The sequence below is a fragment of the Leuciscus leuciscus genome (assembly GCF_965113295.1).
Source record: "Leuciscus leuciscus genome assembly, chromosome: 5".
Classification (NCBI taxonomy): Eukaryota; Metazoa; Chordata; class Actinopteri; order Cypriniformes; family Leuciscidae; genus Leuciscus; species Leuciscus leuciscus.
In genome coordinates, this window is record NC_138729.1 from 19,556,328 (window position 1) to 19,575,414 (window position 19,087).

At 39.7% G+C, this 19,087-nt stretch overlaps 1 protein-coding gene across 1 annotated transcript in view; it reads right to left on the bottom strand.

Annotated features, from left to right (window-relative positions):
- Positions 1-251: 251 nt before the first annotated feature.
- Positions 252-19,087, bottom strand: part of setbp1 (SET binding protein 1) — a 71,867-nt gene continuing 53,031 nt past the window's right edge. The window contains exons 3-4 of the mRNA XM_082168651.1: positions 7,503-10,836; positions 252-3,919 (exon numbers count right to left, since the gene is read on the bottom strand). Coding sequence (XP_082024777.1) covers positions 3,411-3,919; positions 7,503-10,836 — 3,843 coding nt within the window. The 3' untranslated portion in view covers positions 252-3,410. The remainder of the gene's footprint in view (positions 3,920-7,502; positions 10,837-19,087) is intronic.

The following is a 19,087-nucleotide window of genomic DNA, read 5'->3' on the forward strand; positions in this document are numbered from 1 at the left end:
TTTTTGTAACAATGTAAAAGTCTTTACTGTCACTTTTGATCAATGTATTGCATCCTCGTTGAATATAAGTATTATTTCTTTAAAAAAAAATAACTGCACCAAACTTTTGAATGGTTTTGAACTTTTTACATTAGTGTACATTCTGTTTGAAGGTGCAAAATATTCCTTAATAAATACAAACGGTCATGGCTGGAATGTCAAGAACTATGCAAAAAAAAAAGAAATAAAAAAAAAAGGCAAAGAAACGGAAGTGAGCTCTCGATAAATTCATTTATTTTATTTTTTTGCACAATGAATGACATGAACAAGATCAACTGTATTTTAAGTGCTCAATACTGCTCACCGGAGATGGCTGCACAAAATGAGCTTTACAGTAAGAAAAAGAAATAAAAAAATAAAACTACAAGATCATGAACGGCAAACATGACCAAACACATGCAAGCTTATATGTATGTACATATGTACAGGGTAGTACTTGTATTTATAAACATGTCTGTATACACAGTTACACAAAACATGAATGTGTATACATACATTCTATGTACAATGCATATGTTCGTGTATATCAGTATTTATTCTTCTCTATATACGTCCATTATTTGCTGTTTTTAATATCCATACAATGTACAAAATGCTTTATGAATTTAAAATCCATTACAAAAAAACATATCAAACAATGTATAAGATCATCTTCTTGACTTTTTCAAAATTGATATGCATACAATGAAATAGAGCATGCAGAGAGAGAAATCAAATGATCAAAATGGTCATAACACCATATGTATGAATTCAAATTTAGACAGCGATAAGAGCTTCTGTTGTGTCCTCGTTAGGAATATTACTTTCGATTAACACTTCATTTGTATTATAACTTCATTAATAGCAATACAAACTAAAAATACAATAGTACATTTGAGTGGATGACATTCTCTCGGTGACCTCAGAAACATTTACTCGACACAAAGTCGCTATTGACGTTTAGGAGCAGGAACATAAAAAAATACACTTCACTTCACAAGGCACCAATTATCAGCTGGTGGAGAAAATATATCTGGCATTTTAAAACCGAAGCCGAGCATATTTGAGCTGCCAGGCCTTGTTACCAAAGCCACGTTTGATTAACCTATTATAATCATCTATAATGTTTCAGAAAACTGCTACGGTGTACATTTTGTTTTAAAACATAGCTTTCGGTGCTTCAAGCACTAATAAATGGTCAACATTTTTTGGCAATGTTCGCAGGTGTTTAGCGGAACCAGCGCAAATGGACACATCCTACAAAAGGTCCAGTACAACTGGCTGAGGCAAATAGCTGCCGGCATATATTATTTCTTTGAGCTGCAAGTTATCACGAGGACAGAATGGTTCATAACGCCACATGGCATGTTAAGCCACTACATGTGTCCTGCTTTGGACAACTGTGAGTGCAACATATTGACATGATTCTTAGGCATGATTCACGCAGCTATACAGCAACCTACAGAAGGTAGACTATTTACAGGGGACAATTTGTTGAATTTAATTTTTGATTAAGGCTGCACTGCTTAGAGGCTGATTTTCCTCCTCTAGACAATGACTAGAATTGCAAAAGAAATGATAGTCAGTTTTAGCACTACTCGTTTGAGCGGTTCAGATTTCAAATTGTTCAGTAAGACCACTTCATTAAACAGAAAGCTTACAAAAGATAAAATGCTAAAAGTTATGTCAGTGGATTCACAGCAATAACCTGATGCATAGTAAATAAGCATGTATTCATTTAAAAAACCCTGCGTGGGTTTGGTTATAGAGATATTTTGAGTTTCTTTAGGTGTGCTAGATGTGCTGCCTGGTCACTGAACTGTATATATGTATATAAATGTATGTATATAGACAGAATGAAGCCTATTATACTGTAGCAAGACCTGTGAAAATGATCACGTCGAAATGAACACATTACAACCAGGGCAGCAAACTCTATTATGTACATTCTAGACTGATATCTTGCCATTAATTGTTCCCAGTACCTGAACATGTTATGGATTTATAGACAAACATAAGGCACATATGTAAAAACTAAGAAATCAATAACAAATGGAAAGCTATTCAAATTAGGACCACATTCAAATTTATTCTGTCGCTTACGTATATCAGTGTGATTTGTTTCTAAAACCACGTAGGACATATATTTGATTAATTTGTGATGTCCTATGTTCAAGACGATCACCTATATAGTCTTCAGTGTACATTCTGTATTGTATTTTTCCAATCCAAATGACAGACTAATCAAAAAATAAGCACACCACCACACCATTCAGAGGAATATACACCAGCAGCTAAACTGAAACCAATCTACAGTATCCTATGATGCACGACTACACTGAAACTTTGGTCATGGAGATATCTAATACTGACAGGTATATAGACATACTATTGTTTAGTTAACAAGAGCAGGCACATTCTCAAAGAGTCTCTGGAGAAGGCCATTCGAATAAGAACTTGTTTTCCAGTCAGATCATGAAAATATCACCCAGGTGCTCACTATTATTTAAAGCGAAAAACCAACACTGACACTAAAACTTCAGCCCACTCAAACTTGTTCTACAAAACAGAAAGAAAAGAAATAAGTGCTTTGTTGGTTTTAAATGCAACCGTAGCATTTTTCCAATCGAGCCTGTTGTGAACTACCGGGATGCGTTTTGATGTCCTGTGTCGTCAACAAGCCTTCGATCTGCAGTGATTCCACTTCGTTAAGATTACACGACTAAATATGTTTCTCCATTTGAACAAGCTTTCTACTTCTATTTGGTTAAAAACGGAACAAAAACATTTCAAACTTTATATGGTTTTTGATTTGATATGCTGACAGTATAGGTAGATCTAAAATACTTTGAATTTGAAATGTTAGTAGAATATGATGCTATGTACAGTGAAACGATAGCCATCAAAACATCACTGAAAAGGGTTTCATCCGAAAGTATTGCCATTAGTTCATGCCTGAAACACACCTGAGCGCAGGCAAGCGTATGTAAGCGTGTGTTAGCGGTGAGTTACCAGTGAAATCAACCTCTGCCAGAAGATCTGTGCTTTGTGCTTGAGCGAAATAAAAAACAAGAAAGGAAAAAGTGCACAGTACTGTCATTTAAGTTCATTTACATGTGCTGGTAGATTATGGCTAAAGCCATATTTTCAACATCCTCATGGTTATGGGCTTTGGGAGAATAAAAGTTCAGTTTGTCTCCTTGAGACCAATAATAAAGTATGAGATAGAATTGTACATACTGAAAGCGGAGCTCTTTAGACCACAACCATGATCCAAATTCTCAGCGAATGCCCATTAAAATGTGTCAGTAGAATTCAGATCAAAACAAACCGAAGAAACGATACAAAGACCCAAGCACAAGGCTAACTCACAGTGCACTGTCATAACCTCGCTAATGAGAGGTGAGAGTAGCTGCTTCTTTCCTGTACCCTCTTCCTCTGCGGTTCGGACGCTCCATTTGGAGCTCCGGCTGAACTTTGTGCCAGTGCTTGCCTCCCTGCATGGATTGCGGGTTGGTTTGGGATCTGGCCATGTGTACCACTGACTCGATGGCGTCTGTGATGGAGTCATGATTGGAGAACTCAAGCTGAGCAGGCACCAGACCGGTGTGAAGGTTCCTCTTCCCAGGAAGGTCCACACACTTTTCAAGAACTGGCATCTGACCCAGCAATCCCTCCTCGAGAGAAAGCGGCTGCTTCCTTGGCCTCCCTCTGCGTCTCTTCACCATGTTGTTCCCTGTCTTGGCCTGCCTCTGAAGTCTCTTGACTTTTAGAATCTTGTTGACGTGATCCAGGTTTTTCTTGGTGGTGAGGATCTTGGAGAAGGCACACATTTTTCGCATGTCGCACTGGATATCTTCCACTTCGTTGCCCTTGTACCTCCTCTTGTATGAACTGTGGTCTGGAGATGAAAGGACAAGAAACAAAACAAATCAATGAAAATGACAAGCAACAGCTTATTCACAACCAGTTCCAAAAATATCAGAATTAAATGATGTTTGTTAACGGTTCTCGCTTCTATGACCGAGTTTCCTGCACTACCTTACTCAGTTGCACAGCAACACCGCTTCTGAATCAACTAAAAAATATACAGCACAACCAGTTTGATTTAAATTAGAGTAGGACTGATTGGTTTTTCATTTGACAATGTGTAGTTAAACATACACCATGTTTTGCCAGTATTTTTTTATATAAGATACCACTTTTTTTGTGTGTGTGTAGTATTTGATTTAATATATAGTTAAGGCCAATTATGGGTTTGCATTTACACCACCTGTCTTTTAAAAAAAGACATTATAAAGATCATTGAAAGACATTTTTTTAAGAATGGTTTTAAAATAATTTATTATTGAAATGATCTCATCATTTGGCAATAGAATTGCATTTATTTAATCTAAATATTTAGTCCCTAAAAGTACTAAAATAATCCTTAATGGAACTATCAAGGAACTGGAATCAATAAGAGGAATCAGAACTGGAATCATTACATTCTTCACGGTTCCCATCCCTAGCTATGAGACACTGATTGTGAAAAATGTGCTAGGCCAGTCTGGTAAACATTTGGCCAGTCGTTTGTTATAATATAATTGAATTGCACATCATCTTGCTAGCTGAAGCAGTGATATTTATAAAGTAAACTTAAGACCCCTGAGTGAGTCATGACGTATGCAGCCAGACTGAGAGAGATAAACTTTCTTCTGTGCTTAATGATGTGACAATCCAATGTGTCAACATTCTAATTTGTATTAGCTGGTGTATAAATATTCCTGCATATACAGATCTGATAGCAATTGATACAGCCAAGCTTGTTGAGTCATGCAGTTTATCATTATCAGCTGTCAGTCTAACAGAGTGAAGCGTTAATAAGCGAACACGTGAAAAATGCCCCATGAGAGGAGAGGACTGTGAAGCAACAGCTCACTTAACACTTGACATGTGGATAACTGCATCCATGCACATAATAAGGAAACATCAGGAACCTCCTACTTATCAGTCAATCAGTGAATATAGCCAGTGTTCACATTCACAATGAATAGATGCGTCTGTAAATGTGAGTAATAAACTACGAGGCCTCAGATACATTTGTGATTAATTTACTGCCTCTACACTTCACGTTGGAGCTTTGGAAGGAAGCCCAGACCAGAGGAAATGCTGGGTTTCTGGCAGCCTTGTTTGAAATGAGTTCAGACAGCCTAAAGCTGCCTAAAATGTGTGTTCCACATCTAAGATCTCTCCTGCACTCTTTTCATATCTCTGGAGAGGTCTCTTTTTCTCTTTTCTTGTTGATTGCCACTCCATCTGGTAGGTTTCCATGAAAACAAACAAGAGCTGTAATTGTGGAAGATGTTTGAGATCAGGGCGCTCTATGCCTATGCATTTGCAGGTTTCTCTTAAGACTCACTTAAGAGTGCACCTGTGCAAACCCAAAAACAGGATACACTCCTCCTTAATTCTCCTTCTCCTTCTTGGAATCTTCTCATTATAGCATTAAAATGCAATGTTAAATCAAATGGCAACCACACTTTCTAAACAATCAACAGGGCTATTTTGGATGCGAGTTAGAACAAAACAAAACTGGAAAAAAAAGTGCATGGGTCACTAACCAGCTGTGCATGGGCTCCTTCAGCCCATTTGGTTTCAATAAAGTGAAATGTGTGCCTGACTAAACATGAGCCCTTCCTTCTCTGGCCTCAGTTTATCACTGGGAAACTTGCAGAGTCTTCCCAAGTGCCAACAAATCATTGGACAGAGACATTCATTTTCAAAGGGAGTGTCACAACTCATTTATTCCCTGAAATCTCTACCTGCATCCTGTGCACAATGTTTTCATTAGTGGCAGCAATTTATGGACTTGCCTCGCCGCTGTCCCCACAGCTCCGCTCTACACGGTAGTGGAGGCCTACTTCCTGTTGCCATGGCAACCGAATTCCACAGTTCAAAGGTAAATGATTTAAAAAAATACAGTGGTGTAAGATCACATTTTTGCCCCTGCAAATTCTCAAGTCGATTGTCAAGGCAAGCTACTCATTTAATACACAAAATCCGTGTTAAGCAAATGTGGGTGTAGACCTGCTTGAAAACTCATCATGCACTGGCATTAGTAAGGGTTTTAATAGGGGTTTTCTTGCTTGCAGTGTAAAGAAAGATGAAACTATACTAGTACGATCAAATGGAAATCCTTGGTGTAATTCCTGTGCTAGCAAATTAGTGGCATTAGGTTTTACGTTAAAGAGGGTTTAGAGAGCTGAAAGATCTGTACATTGAGAGCTCCATCAGAATTTCAATCCATACCATATGTGCTCACTGATGTATTATAAATTACTTTCAAGAGCCTGTGAAAGGGTGATATTTCTAATGGATACATTTATTTAGCCCTGTATATAATCTTATTCTTTGTGAGATAGATAGATAGATAGATAGATAGATAGATAGATAGATAGATAGATAGATAGATAGATAGATAGATAGATAGATAGATAGATAGATAGATAGATAGATAGATAGATAGATAGATAGATAGATAGATAGATAGATTTAATTGGGACATAGTAAAGTTAGGCAACACGATATAATCCTTATACGTTTAAAATATGGAAAAACATCTTCTCCAAACTAGACACTCCCATCACAATGATTAATAGCCTTATTATCAAAAAGGTGCTGTCGTCATGCCATGATTCCATAGCAAATATAACTAATTAATCGTAAATGAGATGTGACCTTAAATGCAAATTTGAGCATATTTAAAGCCTCATTTTGCTGCTTTTATTGCATGATAGCCATAATGCCACTGGCAAAAAAATGTGACTGCCATAAAAAGGCAATTCTGTCAAAACATGCTTATCTAAATCTGCGCTTTGAAATCAACACAGATGTACACTTAGGTGGGATGTATGTCATATTTCTCTGTTTAAGTACAACAAACTAGCTCTTTGAAGCATCGAGTAAATTCATGGAGGTGGGTGGTAGCAGGCAGAATGTGAGTCATCCTCATAGTTCCCCTAGGGGAGTGAAAATGTAATCTAACTGTGCCTTGGGCTTGCAATTCCCCTTCAGTGGAGTAGACTGGATTCATTAAACCTCTGGCTTCTCTCCAGCTCTTTTAACAAGAGGCAAGGTTTTTTATTGCATGTCTGTAGAATATAAATCAAAACGTGTGAATAATATATCTCTAAGAAAAAAACATTGGCAGGCAGGGGCGAAAAGGGAGGAAAGAGAAATTTGTGAATTATAGTTGTCTCCATCCATGCATTACACTTTGCTTGCCAGATGTACTGAGAACAGAATACAAAGTGTTCAGAAAGCACATTTGTTTCTCTAGATTTTGTACTTAATAGCAGAACATGATTTCACTTGTATTCCAACTAATCACTGCTTGGTAAAGAAAAATAATGTTCATTTATAAAAATAAATAAGTGAATCAATATTTTGTATGGATCTTGCATTTGTTTGAAAGCATTTCATAGAGACAGATATATTTTTACCTGCTACAGCTGTGTTGGACTGGTACATCTGCTCGACACTCTCTTCTCTACCTCCTTGGAAAGACGCCATGCTTCCTCCTCTGTATGCAGCAAAGTTCTCCAAGCTATGCCTCCTGATGTGAACGCTAGAATCATCATCCTCTAAGTGCTGCCCCTTGAAGGAGTCCAGCGTCTGGTCCTGGCTGGCTCGCAGGCGCTCATGTGGTTGTCTAGTGCAGATGTTAAGGAAGTTGTTTAGTGTCTCTCCTCGAGTGCGTTTACAATGCTGAGAGTCAGATAAGGATAATGATGAGAGCGTGTCTACTTCAAAGTAGTTCCTGGAAGCTTTTGGCGAAGCATCTGTGCTTTGCTTGCCTCTTTGCTTGTCCTTCAGTTTGGACAGAGAGTTATTCTCGAGTCTCTCATTCAAGAGGCTGAGAAAGGCTGGACTCTGGGTTCCACTGAAGAGCCCCCCGAGATCCTCCCTCTGTGGGATGTACTGATCCTCTTTATGTTTGTACTTGTGCTTGTGCTTGCGTTTGTGGAGACAGACACTTCCCAAACAGCTGCTCGAAGGGTGATGGGAGTCGCTCATTCTAGATGAAGGCATCTCATGTGGCATATTCTTTGCTCGATGTCTGCTAGGAGCAGTGAGACTGGAGGACGCACCAGGGTGGAACTTTGGTGGAGGGACTGGTGGCCTCATGAGAGGAGAGGCTGAAGGTCCAAGTGCATGAGATAAGTAAAAGGGAGAAGGGTACTGACCATAATAGCCCATGTTTATCATACTTGTGGCAAGAGGCATGGATGTGTAAGGCATCGCGTAGGGTGCATAGTAATTGCCACCAGGCACTGGGCAGCCAAACCCTTGAATAAAAGGCATCTTTGATATTGGCTCGTTTGACTTGGCTGGCCGACCACGCCTCCTCTTTGACTTATCAGAGCTCCTGCGAAGATAGTGCACAGGGTCATAGGGATAGTATGGCATAGGATAATAGTGGTCAAAGTTGAGACGGAAGATGCTGGGATAGGAATTCTCATGGTAGAATTTGTAGCTGCGGTGAGAGATTCGGAAGACCTGGAATTTGCTAACCAGCTCCTCGAGGTCAGCCATAAACTGCAGGTCATCCTGGCTCTGGAGGGCCTTGCGTTTCCTCCTATGCTTCTGCTTCTTCAGGCTCTCTTGAGCGAAGAAATTTTCCACAGCGACCGCAGTGACACGCTTCTGGTAGTGCCCCCTCACTGCTTTGCTCTTTGCCTCTATAACAGCTGCCTCAGTGGCATCAAAACTGCAAAGATCAAACGAGTATCTCCGACGGGATGCCGGGCCTTTCTCGGTCTGGTCAGATGTACTGTTGTTGTCGGTGCCAATTCCACTATCACTAGGGATTGTCTCTTCACTGTGGGATTCACTAACTGGAGACAGGGTGACTTCTTTGATGGAAGCCACTTCAGACAGGTGGGATGGTGAGTTGGCCATTAGTCTTGGGGGAGACAGCTTCCAGTTACTACTGAGCAAGCCCTTATGTGTTTTCGTGGGCAATGCACTGATAGGCTGTAGATTTGGCATTGTCTTCAGGTCATGCTGGCTGGTATCTGTGGTGGCAGGGTGAGCTGTCCCACCTGCTGCAGAGTGAGAAGAGAGGGGATGCATGACCCTGGGAGAAGGCATTCCGGTTGTGGATGATGTATTAGAAGGCACTAGAGGGTTCTCGAAGGGACTTGAAATAGGCAACAAGTGCTTATCACTGGCTTTGTGCTCATTTTGCTGGGCTTGAAGATCAATTCTGGGCTTCCTTCCCCGTTTTTTGCCTATGTAAATAGTCCCACGCTTGCTGACATTGATTTGCTTGCCAAAACGGGCCTCGATTGTCGATGCCACGGTCGTCATGGCGTTTGAAACCGGAACATTGGACTTCAAGGCAAGATTGCCAGGATTAGAAGTGGACAAAAGTTCATTCAAAATGCTCTGCATCTTGACCAGTTTCATTTTCTTAGTTGCCCTCTTTTTAAGGACACCTTCTTGACCTGATTTCTTGAGTTTTAACTGTTGTGCAGGAGGGGATTTGTTGAAGGCCAACTGCACTAATTTTGACATATTATGCTTCCTCCTCCTTTTTGAAGTGCTGGATGAATTTTGAGTGATAGGGCTAACTGGGCTTGTTGCGGTTCCTTCGTGAATTGTCTCCACAGTAAGTAACGGCTGTTTCTTGGGCCGTCCACGTTTCTTTTTCACTGGAGTAATGACTGTCAAACTGTTTGTGTTTGTGTAGAGTGGGCTGGATGGGGTAATAGGGAAGGCAGAGGGTGGATCTTCAATGGACAGAGATTGATTCACGTCTTTATGAGGAGAGGAGTTCTGGGACTTTAAATAAGACCACCTGTCCTTGACCTTTGATAGCCTACCCTCTGTTTGCTTGTCGGCATCAATCATTGATCTTGGTCTCCCAGCTGGTGTTTTCCTCTGTCTATTCTGAAACATCTCAACATCATCAGTCATTGTCCCAGCACCGTCTTCCTCACTCTCTCGTAAATTCACACCGAATTGTTTTGGTGTAATGAAATCTATTTTCTTTGTCATTTTAGGTTTTGTGCTCCCTTGGTCTGTTTTATCAGTCTTCTCAACTTGCTGTGTGGTTTGTGAATCAGATAAGTTATCTTCAACTACTTTTCTATTTCTTCGCTTTTTACTCATAGATTCATCTGCGTGAAGGATACCACAGCTTGATGTTGTCTTACTCTCATCTGTCCTACTGCTTGACTTCTCAGGCTCCTCAGTCTCAAATTCATTTTTATCAGTTTTGTATGGTTGTCTTTCCTTAGTACTTCCTTGGTTTTCAGTATCTCTGTCCATCTTTTTGACCCACTGAAGGCCTAAATTATGCGTGGTTGGGGCCTTCATTGGGTCTTTCCTACCATATTTACGTTTGATGTTCCCAAAAACCTGCTCAGTGACTACCTGCAAGCCTCTGTCTTTGCTAAAAGAGAAAAGACTTGAGTCAGCTAGAGTACTCAATGTATCAACTGGAGATGATGCTAGTGTGTCAGTGCTTTGGGAAGACATGGCAGATGCAAAGAGACCTCCAGATGAACTGCCTGTGCCCTTTTTAACTTGCGTTTTCGAGAATGATGTGTTGGGTTCTGACAAAGGGTTCTTGTTAGTGCATGCTGATTCTCTTTTTGATTCTGGTTCTGTCCTGTGTTGCTCTTGGTACACTACATCTCCAACAGTATCCAACGGCTTTATCCAGTCAAGGTGGTGAATGTCGTTGCTTTTAGACTCATGCTTTGGTTTTGTGCTCTCCATCATCACGTTGTCAGTTTTATTCACAAGTTTATGAGGCCTCTCATAGGTCTGAAATTGAAAAACAAAAGGAAGAATTTAGAAAATAGACAAACATTATGTCAAGATAATATTATTAAACACATGCTTTTCATTCTCTTACACAAGGTAGATTAACAGAGAAACATTCACACCTCATATAAAAAAAAATAAAAAAAATAACTAGGAACCTACATGTTGTTACTGATAACAACTACTGTTTTGCTGCCAAGTTCTCAGCTTGTGGGCCACACCTACTGAAAGCATATAATACTGTGTACAATTGTGCAAGCCTTTGAGACTTGTGGTTTGGTCTGTTAGAAATAACGTATTGCAAGATCAGCACTTGATACTAGGATATGTTCTGTAAAGCCATCCTGTTTTCAAAGCCAACAGCTACAGGCGGTAATGAAGTTTAACCACAGTTTTGTTTTTCAGCAGGTCAACTTCCATTTCAGAGCTCTGCAGCTGAGGCTAAGACAGTCTATGCTGCGGTTTCAGATTAGTTTACATCTGGGGTCCCAGTGTTTTCAACAGGCTCACAACAGGAAAGACACCAAAAAGACAAAATGCAAAATGTAACTTTAGAAAATACAAATTGTACCTGCTTAAGGTACTGCATAAAATAAATGAAGAAAGAATAACAACAAAAGAACCAATTGAGAATCATTGTACAAAGAGTCTTTAATTGTTTAAAGCTTAAAGAGCTTTAAAGAAAGTGGTAGGAATAAGTTATGTTACTTTGGCACTGACAAGTCGATTACATCAGTAAAAGATGATTTAGTCTCCTGGAGTCTGGTTTGTTTGGGTCACAGAATTTCTGACATAAACCAAAGAAATGCATGGAAAGACAAATGTGGTAAAAGAGTTTAGAAAAGTATAAGTAAGTTCCCTTGGAAGATGACATCCTGGAGTTATGAAAGGCCTGTCTTAAAACAACAGTGAAAGTGCGCTGAACTGAGCTGAACTATGAAGAAACCAAAGAAAAAGCACATTGTAAAAGCTCACAAACTGCATCTCTTAGTTGACGCTAAATCTTAGTCACTTTAGGTATAACTGACTAATGACTACTAATTTTTTTACTAATTAGCTAGATTTTTTCATTTTCTGAAAAAATGTGAGGGTACTTGCCTCTGAAAAACTCGCCACCACGGTGCAAGGTTTTGTGGGTCGTTTTCTAAGCCGTTTCTAAAGGTGTTCTGATGTACTTCTAATTGTTTAGGTTAGTTAGTGCCAACCCTTTGAGTCTGGCGATGGGAGCTACAACCTGGCTTGCACCATTTCCCAATCCAGTTTCTCTCTCTTTACCCCCTCATTTTACCGTTCTCCACTCTTTTATGAATAGTTGTTCCAAAAATGACCAAAATAAAACCCAAATCTTTAAAGTACAGATTGATAAGGAGGAAGGAGAACAGCAGTTTGGTTGTCTTTTAAATTTATTTCCCTTAAAACCAATCCGAGAACAACAGGAGCTACCTTTGACAGGTTAAATGACCACAGACAATTATGGATTCCACTGGCAAACTTTATAATGGTGACCAGCCAACCTTTCACACTATTTGGAAGAGCTTTTTTTGTTCCTCCTCTAATCAGCCAAGAGTAATGCATCACTTAACTCCTAACCAGCTCCTGAAAGAGCCCAGGCAGGAAATACTTTTATCTACCGTGCACAGCCCTCACCTAAAATATCCAAGCATGCTTTTGACTTGCATGTGTGCGTGTGTGTGTTTCAGGAGTCATCCCTCAGCCTAATCCTCTCCAATATCATTCAATCAGTAGTTTTTAATTAGAGGGAAGCAGACATTAATGAGGGATCACTCCTCTGCCAGCCTTGTCCTTTTTATTTCCCCCATCTGTGAGAAACTGCATCACCTTTCAGATTCCTAATCCTGTAATCCTATGAGGAATTTGCGGTCTCCCCCGGCCCACAGGATACAGTCTCCGCTGCTGAATGCCAAGTCTTCTGGCCGCCCTTTAATTTGCCTAAATGGCATTATAAAAAAAATTATAAAATAAACAATATCTGAGGGATATGGTGTAACCTCGCCATTGAGGATGCCACTGCTATTCTAAATACTCACTGGGAACCTCAATATCCGTCATCTTTATCGTTAGCCTGTCATATTCCATTTCTTTCACCAGAATAAAACACTTCCAGTTTGTATTCTGACATGAATATGACACGTAAATAGAGTTCCCTTTCAAATAACAAGTGTCAAACCCACAATTCAAGTGAATTAAAATCAGAAAAAGGAAATAATGAAACTGGCGATGGTGTTCAGCAGTCGTACGTTACAAATATGCCATTGCTCAGTGTAAACACACCATACCATATTGTGTCAATGTGTTGACAAGTGAGTCCCTCACCAGATAATAAAAATCTCTGCAGTCATAAATGACTTATGAGCCCTCTAATGAGCACTTCCTATCTGTTGTAAACAGAGCAGCAGTTCTGGCAGGGCCACTGGGCAGTCTGGCGCAGTAGGCACCAAATCCTGGCGGACACCATTGCACTCAAAGCCCAGAACTGCAGGAGACGAGTCAGTCTCAGACCAGATAAACAGACAGGGAGAAGGCAGCCGAGATTACAGAGTCTCTTGCATAATAATAAGCTAGGTTTGGCATCCTCGTGGAGCCCTCGATACCCCCTTTTTCCCTCTTCCATTTCTTGCTTGCTCTTGTTGTTCTCTTCATTTTTTCCCTCTCCATCACCGCCATGGTAATTGGCCAGCCAAAACCTCATTGGCCTCTTATGTGTTTGGTAACCATGGGATACTGTGAGTCAGAGCCACTGAAAATAGACAGAAATGCAGCGAGCCAAACATGCAACTTTGCCCGACTGATACCCGGCCAAACTTGCTCTACCCTCCACTAAATCCTGCCTGTCCTGATGCAAGAGCTCACTGTTTGCCTTTCAGACTGACAGATGAGCAGTCCACAAGTCTGATGCTGGATCAACACAGCTTGGCGTGACTCTGGAAGTTTGGACACATCCAAACTTTGACAAACGATGCAATAACAGCTTGTAGAAGCAGCGCTGCTACACAAATTGCAACCGGCACACCACAAATGCAATATTGTGAAGGGGTCATTTCTTTCGTTCATGTCATCCCTGCAATCCCACAAGCTTTTATAGTTAGATTAACATGACAGCAGGTCAGCTTTGTTTTCTGACCAAACGGCAGTGTGCTAGCCACGGGGCTAATTGGTCAAATTACAGCCTTTGTAACACGGTCTCAGTAACACTTTCTGAATTGGTTAGTGAAAGCCAGCGCTGAGTTGTTAGACATCCCTCATGCCATGGTGGCCATGGGTAATGTGACACCCGATTGATGACAACACAAACCTGGATAGAGTGTCAATCACCTGATCTGGAAAATCTAGCTCTAGTTACAGGACTTGAGGCATCTTTAAATCCATCCTCGGACAGTCAAAATGCCCACTAGTTTGACACAGTGGATTACAACGTAGAAAGGTCTAATTAATATAGAGTAAATGCTGTGTGGAAACTTCTGATGATGCTACATTTTGAAATGATGCCATGTATTTGACTGAAGTACATGTATGTCACAAATCTAAAAGCTTTAATGATGTGATCAAGAGGGTTTTAAGTGCCTCATAAAAGCTTTGTAATTGTAATAGCAATTTTAATTAAGTCTCATGATATATCAATAGACAGGGCTCTAGAGTGCGACCAATTTGGTCGCACATGCGACCAAATTTTGTAAGGGTGCGACAAAAATTTTTCCTAGGTCGCACCGGTGCACCTAACGTCCTCGCATCCGCTGCCTCTCCACGAACTAATCGTTTGTTCTCCTTTGACGGAACTCACACACTCATGGGAACTCACACTCTTCTCTCACGCTTAATGAGTGATGACGGAGGACAGAATTAAACATTCAAACGTAGCCTGGTTACACTTAAGGTCTGTGATATTAGTCTGATTTTATTTTAGATTTCGGCTTCCAAAGATTATAAAAAATAATATATTGAGGTAAAACCATTAAAAACTACAGTATAGCCGCATTCTATCGAGCGCAACTTCTTCACTTCGCAGCATTACACTGTCATTTCTCCCTAAAACTCAAACCTAACGACAGAATCAGCACGATCGGTGATTGTTGTAAAATGCAGTCTAGCTACTGTTGCTAACTTGCGAGACGCGTTAAATAATTAAAAGAGCTATTAAAAGCACAAAATCTGCGCAAGAGATGTTGTTCGCAAGGCGGCACGCGCTCCGAAACCGAAACCGAGACAAGCAAATTATAGCCTACTTTGGGTTTAATGTGCGTGTCTAAACGATCAAATGTACACAAAAGTATGTCAAAATGACCGGCTTGGAGATTCACTAAAAACAGTTTATGTCTTAAATGGACGTAGTTATGGAAATAGTTGGGAGAATATGGTGCATCAGATCAGTAGCAGATCTGCACTCGGTCTTAAAGGGGCCGCAGTCTAATAAACATTCGGACGATTGCGCCATTACTGCGAATCAAACAACAAGAGAAAAATCACTACAAAGCTCTTGAAAGAATAACTTCAGCTTTATTAAGCATTAATCTATTTATGAAAAATTATGCAGTGTTATTTTACATTTGATTACTTTATTAGATTTCTTTTTAGACTAATATATATATATATATATATATATGTGTGTGTATATGTGTAATATATATATATATATATATAAACAAAAAGAACCGATAAGAATACAGTTAAAGTACCGGATCGATAAGCAGTATCGGTAAGAGTAGGAATACCGTTAAAACCCTTTACTCCCCGGTCAATGCTCCGACAACAGCCCAGACATTAAGCTACTTCAGCCACCATTCTCCCCAGTCCCTGGTAAGATGCCAAGCCCTGGTCTTTCGTCGGAGATGGCATCCGACTCAGAGAAGGAGGTAGAGCCTATACCGCGCCTGAGCTAGAGACTCAAAATAGTTAGTTTGGCAGCTCAGTGAAGCACTTTAATTTTTATTTTTTTTTATTTTTTTATTTACCTACACCTTATTCTTGTTTAAAATAATTTACATAATATGAATGTATATAGAGCGTGATAAAAAGGTGACCTTGAAATTGTGGCGTTAAAGGTGACGCGAGCCGAGAAAAATTTTCGGTGCACCCAAATTTTGTGCTGGTGCACCTAAATAAAAAAGTTAGGCGCACCAGTGCAACCAAGGCAAAAAGTTAGTCTGGAGCCCTGATAGATATAATTCAATATATAATCAATTATATATCAATATCAATACAATACAATTTTGACATAATGCACTTTATACAAGCAGCCTGTATAGGTTTACAGTGGTTTTTCCCTCATTGTCTCCATATGGGCACATAATGTAGTATTGAATTTGCTGTTTCTTAGGCTTGAATGTGTTAAAGATCACTAAGTAACATGTGAAATTTTAGTGCTTAGGCTAAGCATAAAATTAATATCAATGCAAAATGAACTTTAATATGCAACCCATTCTACTTTCATAATGATACATTTCTGAATTAAATAGGAGAAAATATATTGCAGTGGTGTCCAAACCTGCTCCTGGAGGGCCACTGTCCTGCAGAATTTAGCTCCAACCCTTATTAAACACATGAAACCAGCTAATCAAGGTCTTCAGACTTACTAGAAACAAAGCCACTTGAAGGCAAGCCTGCAACCTTAGCCGGAAAAAGTGTAATGCTGCTAGCTAACGCTGCGGTAAGCAGGGAGGGAGACAAGAGGCCTTTAAAAAAAAAAATGAATGGATGTCAATGGAGGAGAGGCCTCACTACGCTGAATAAGCCGCTTTTGTGAGGAAATCGCTTATTTAATTAATCATCATCCTGTCCGCTGATCTTCAACATATTTGCTCTTCAACATTCATTTTGAATTTATCTAGAGTTTAAACTGAAAAAAATTCAGTTTTATAAGAGAAGTCACAGACAATTGTGCAACAGGTATGATTCAGTTTATGGCACTTCTCATTCGTTTATATAGTATCCGCAAACAGTGATTGACTGTCCCACAACTCTGAACGAAAAGCAATGATGTCAAGGCTGTAATGTGATTGGTTATCAAGGCACACGTGATCCAAGTTAGCGGTGAGGCTTTTTCCAATGGTAAGGATCCTCGTATCTCCCAATAATAAGACCATCTCTGCTAGAAACTTCCAAGCAAGTGTGTTGGTGTGTGTGCTGGGTTATTAAATGAGAAAAAAAAAGGTGATTTCCATCATTACATACTAGAGTTGGCTAAAAATAAAAGGCCAAACAGCTATTTGGCATAATCCATGAGACCACACTATCTGTGACATCATGAGAAAAGAGTACTTTGATAAGTGATAATGTTTTTGAAAACAAATTGCGAAGACACACATTTTTCATGAATCATTCACAAAACAACCAGGAACATGGATTAAGAAATAAAGTAGGGTAAATTATGATTTCATGTTGACTTTAAGGTCATACGGTATAGTACTGTCAAATCTATAATACCGGCATTTCACTGTACATAACATTTAAAAAAACAAGAAAACTTAAGGATCTCCTTATTTTCAAAAAAAAAAAAAAATCTTAATATTGCTACCCTCAATGAATGTCTAGTTAGGGAATGGTTTACGTTTAACTTTTGGTTTACGCCACCATCACTCTTTGCTAATACTCAGCATTAAATGAGCTGTTTGACATTAGCATGAAAATGAGCTGTTTGACAAGAGAAACAATTAGCAGCCATTTCAATTTCGCACTCTCTCAGTCTAAAACTTTTAATGATGAATTAGATTGATTGGTGGAGAGGGGCAAACACAAACGAGCCCTTCTCTCTCTCATTGGCTACACTGCTGTACTCTCTCATCTCTTAATTTGGCTTTTAATACTATTAGCCTCCGTAATCATGGCAATTGGCTTTAAAGTTCCAGTCACGCTGTGTGTTTGTTGATGTGGGGAATAATTAATTATGAGCAGTCCCACCAGGCCCTCTGAACTCATCCGCCCTGACTGATTAACAGACCGTAGGCAGCAACGGTAGAACGCTCAATCTGCCGCTAACATATAAGAGATAAAACTGCCAGCATCTTCGGAGATATGATAAAAGAAGGTATCCCGACCACCCTCTTCCCCGAGCATGTCTATTGGTTGCCACAATATCAACGATTGGTATTTTTTTGATTCGTCACAATATGAGCAAGTTCCTCGATCTTCAGAGAAGACCCATCTGGATGATGAAGAATGAAGAGGAAAAGATGGGCTCATTCTGAGACATTATAAAACGTCAACGGATACGTTAAGCCGCGGCTTTAACAATGCATCTGGCACAAACTAAATAGAGTGCCCAGTTTGTAGCAGAGATGCAGCATGAATACGTGAATGGATAATGAAACATTTGTGGCGGTTCAGAGGCAGAATAGAGGATAATAGGACGAAGCAGCATTTTGATGCCATCCTGCCATGTGCCAGACGCCAACAACCGAAGAAGCTCAGATTCAAGGAACATCTGTGCCGTTTAATGGTTGCTTTCGAAGCCAATCCGCTATGAACTTCAGCTCAAGTGATAATAAGAAATCCATTGAGTGCTACTTTACTGGTTTATGGACATTGTGTGGAGAGGAGCAGAGTCACAATGACAGATATACTGACAATAAACAGACATTTACCAATGGATTTATTAAGTAGCGGAGTGTGCCAGCTCTTATGGTCTAGTTGCTTTATTGCTAGACACCTTCCATCACCTGCAAGAAATGTGCAGATTCACTAATCCTGCATGAATGCTATAAAGAAACTGCTAATTTAAATCTAAATATTTACAGAGAGAAAGGGGGTTTTAGTCCCTTCTTAAAAAAAATGAAGCAACATGGCGAGCAGAACATCAGTAAAATGAAGTATCCTCCACCTGCACTAATGAGAACAGTCAGCAGGGGTCATTAGCAGGAATCATATAGCTCCGTGACTAATGTCTTTCCACAGCTGCGTTCAGTCTGCAACTCGACTCTATGGTTTATGACTAACCTCCATATGTGGCATAAATGAGGTTTGTTTACTGCTAAAGTTAAAGAAATATGCTTTACAATACCAAGGAAAATTAATTACACCTAGGCTTTAATGCTTGACAGTTTATATATTATAAAATACACATTTTATATAATTATTCTAACTTTTTAGACTTGCTTTAGCAGGATGCATTTACTGCAAATCTGCAAAGATTTTTTCCTTTTCAGTAGAAATGTGAGTGGTGCTTGTCTGTACAAAACACTATCATGATGCTAGTGTCATGATGCAGGTGAGGCAAAGACAAGGAGAAGTAGATCTTGGA